At 39.1% G+C, this 4,007-nt stretch overlaps 1 protein-coding gene across 1 annotated transcript; it reads left to right on the forward strand.

Moving 5' to 3' along the window:
* The first annotated feature begins 1,528 nt into the window (after positions 1–1,528).
* LOC112178451 (DELLA protein RGL1) lies at positions 1,529–3,496 on the forward strand. The gene has a single exon (XM_024316594.1). It carries the CDS (start codon positions 1,529–1,531, stop codon positions 3,494–3,496), a length of 1,968 nt encoding a protein of 655 aa, XP_024172362.1.
* The last annotated feature ends 511 nt before the right edge of the window (positions 3,497–4,007 follow it).

The raw sequence follows: 4,007 nt of genomic DNA on the forward strand, positions 1-4,007 counted from the left end.
GATTATTGGGGGACAATAATATGAGTATTGGAGGGCAATAATATAATTACAGGATATTATTAGGGGGTAATAAAATCAAACGCAGGAATTCGGTCATCAGTCCGGTACAATAATATGATTATTGGGGGGCAATAATATGTTTATTGGGAGGCAATAATATGATTACTGGACATTATTAGGGGACAATAAAATCAGACACTGGAATCCGGTCACCAGTCCAGTAGCCGGATTCCGGTGACCGGTCGCTGATTCCTGTCATTGGTTACCGGAGTCCCGTCACCGGTCGCCGGAGACCGCGGCCGGCCATTGGTCACTGGAGACTGCGGCCGGCCATTGGTCTCTGGAGCACAGCAAGGTGGATGATGACTTCTCTCTCTAATTGAGAAAGAATGATAGGGCAAAAAAGTCTCAAAAATAAATAAAAAAATGAAAAAAGAATTAATTGGATATTAGGGAAATAATCTCTTAGAGTGTTTTGGGTAAATGAGGTTAAAAAAAAGTTGGTGGAACAAGTGGATAATTTTTAAGTTGAAATTAGGTAAATGATCATTTCCCCAAAAGTTAAAATCTGCTTTGCTGTTTACAGTCGATATAAATGAATAAGACTGAAGTGGATAAACTGGTAGCAATTCAGTCCTTCGGACTCCTTCCCCCATGGTGTATTCCTCTTTATTACCGCAAATCCATACAGGTATGCTGATAATAAGCGAGTTACAGACGTACTAATTAATTACTGCTTCACTTTAAGTAATATTCCTTCTATTAGCACATACCTGCTCAGTTGTAGGATTAAATTACTAATATTAACCGCGTTCGGACGGACTAATTTCTGCTTCATTTTTGTACTTTCCTACTGTAGTATTCCTCATCTTACCACAAAGTTCATGCAATTGTATGATTAAGAAACTGATAATAACTGAGTTACAGCTGGTAATCCGACAATAACTGAGTTACCGACGGATTACTGCCTCAAATTTGTATTTTCCCTGCTATCCTTCTATCTGTCTTTTTGCTGAGCTTGTCTTCTTCACTCGACTCATACAAGACAGTCACATCACCCATCTTTATTAATCCTTCATTTCCTTTTTTTTTTTTTTTGGGAATATTATTAATCCTTCCTTTCATATTCCTGTCTTGTTTGATTGATTAACTTTGTAATTTCATGTTGAATATTATCATTATATATGCTAATTGGTATCGACGTTTCCTTGTCTTTTTGTCTTAGAAGGACTAAAAGGGTCTTTTTTAAGATTGATCTTTGGCATTTCATGGCTGGATATTGTGTTGACATTATCGGAGATGTTACAACGTTAGTTGCATTCCTCGCCTCATTTTTCTAATAATTTTCTGAGTTAAGGACCTAAGGTACTTAAATTGACCCATACCGGTATTGATCATTGTTGCCAACCAATCTTTTATACAAGTTGATGCAGATATACACTCATGGATATTAATCCCAAAAAGCAATTCATTTAAGTAGTATATTGTTTGGCTTCTATAGTTTTTGATCTGCAGAATAATCTTTGAGATGGCAAATGCATTCTTCTCGTTCACACCATTTGATTTCGAAATCCAAGGCGGTTTGAGTCCACCCCAGCTTGAAGATTATGACATAGAAGACACAGTAATGTTCAATGTTCGCAAGGGAGACCATTTGTTTGGTCTAGAAGATCAGTTGGGAGAAATGAATACTCCTTCTGAACATGGTTTCTACCTAGACAACAACAAGGCCAAGAAAGGAGTAGTAGAATCCCATTTGTCCAAAGATCAAAACCAACACCATGATCTTGACCACCAACAGCAACAACAGCAATCCAAGCCAAACTTTCTGATTTTGGATAACTTCAACTCCGAGACTGTTTCTTCTCAACGTGGTTTCTATCATGCCAATAAGGCCGGGAAGGATCACCAACACCACCATCACCAAGAACAGCAACAATATTCGAAGTCAAGTTCTTCAAATTTGGAGAATTTCAGCAGCTTTGATTTTACCTTTCCCTCAGGACAAGTTACACAACCAGTTGAAGATAGTGCTTGGTTTACACACAGCCAGATAGGAGGCTCAGACATAGTTGAAACTATCAAGAAAATGCAGCCGCCTCAGTCTTATCTAGCAACACTGGAGCTCCTAAACAGTTATGGAAGCGCCTTCAAGAAGTTGAGGGGGGGAAGACAAAGAAATAGCAGGATAGTTAAAGGCAAAGAAATTGATCAAAACAGCAGCTATGTTGTTAGTGGTAAACAGAAACTATCAATCGAAGAGGTCATGAGGGTTGCTGGAGCAAGGTTTGTGCAATTCTCTAGTCAGGGGTATGAATACTTTTACATGTCTATGCACCCTTTTGGCTATGCACTTTCAGGTCTTTGCGAAGAAGAAACGAAAGATGTAGAACTTGCTCACTTACTCTTAGCTGCAGCAGAGAAAGTAGGGTACCAGCAATTTGAAAGAGCAAGCAGATTACTTCTGCAGGTTGAATGGCTTGCATCCTTCAAAGGCACTCCTGTTCAGAAAGTTGTGTGCTACTTCGCGGAGGCACTTCGTGAGAGGATTGAAAAAGAAACAGGACTCTATACATCTAAGGGAAATGAAGAAATGTCTCATTATGTACATGGTTTGGGGACAAACCTTGCATTCATCGCATGCCACCAAGAAGTCCCTTTCCATCCAGTACTGCAGTTCGCGGCAATCCAAACCATGATAGAAAATGTTGCAAATGAGAGTAGGATCCATTTAATTGATCTTGAAATCAGGTTTGGTACGCAATGGACAGGGTTGATGGAAGCACTAGCAGAACGTGAGGAATGCCCGGTTGAGCTTCTTACTATTACTGCTGTGGGAGTTAGAGGCAAACAGAATATAAAGGAGACAGGGGAGAGGTTGACAAGTGTTGCAATGTCCTTGAACCTACCCTTTCAATTTAAGGAAGTTATTGTTTCAGACATGCAAGACATTAATGACCGTTTATTCGATGAAATTGAAGATGACCAAGCATTGGTTGTGTACGCGCCATTAGTACTGAGGACAATGATAGCAAGGCCTAGGTGCTTGGAGAACTTGATGAGAGTGATGAGAAATATCAACCCTTCTTTGATGGTGGTCATTGAAGTGGAAGCTAACCATAATTCACCATCGTTTGTGAACCGTTTCATTGATGCATTGTTTTACCATAGTGCATTTTTCGATTGCGTTGAAACCTGTATGACAGAGGGGAAGAGTAGGGTGATCATGGAAGGCTTGTTGCGAGAGGGAATCCGGAACATAGTGGCGGCTGAAGGGAGTGAAAGGGTTGCTCGAAGTGTGAAGATGGATGTGTGGAGGGCCTTCTTTGCGAGTTTTAGTATGGTGGAAATGAGCTTTAGTAACACATCATTGTATCAAGCTAATGAGATTGCTAAAGAGGTCAGTTGCACAACACTTGATAAAAATGGAAAATGTCTCATTGTTGGGTGGAAGGGAACCCCAATTCATTCGCTTTCAGCTTGGAAGTTCCGTTGAGAGATGGAGAGAAATAGAGATAGGCTTGTTCTAAATATTGAAAACTATTGAAGGATATCGACATTGAGTGTGTCTCTTTAAACTAGGGTTTAGTTCTAGAGTTGTAATAGGAGAGAAGGTTTTAAATTTCCTAATTATATTCATATTCTATTTCCTTGTATGAGAAGATTATGTACTTTGTAAATCCCTATATAAAGGGCTCCTATTATGTATCAATAATAGAACACACACAATTCTCTCATCAATCTCTTTTTTTTTTCTTTGAAAGGAATGAATTTTATTACTAAGTACGATTTGAATCGCACATAGGGGCATCCAGTATAAATTTTGGAGCATTAACAAACCACTCAAAATGTACATTAGAGTCAAAACTATGATTGGCAAGCCTATGAGCTACTATATTTGCTTGCCTAGGATCAAAGATGACACTAACTCCCACATTAGATTTTAGCAAGTCCTTGATATCAAGAATCAAAGCACTCAAAGGAGATAACGCACAGTGCAAAGTATT

The sequence above is a fragment of the Rosa chinensis genome, chromosome 7, assembly GCF_002994745.2.
Source record: "Rosa chinensis cultivar Old Blush chromosome 7, RchiOBHm-V2, whole genome shotgun sequence".
Taxonomy (NCBI): Eukaryota; Viridiplantae; Streptophyta; class Magnoliopsida; order Rosales; family Rosaceae; genus Rosa; species Rosa chinensis.

Bases quoted from the DNA above. Each gene is read 5' to 3' on its own strand.
- LOC112178451 (XM_024316594.1), top strand. From the start codon at position 1,529: ATGGCAAATGCATTCTTCTCGTTCACACCATTTGATTTCGAAATCCAA.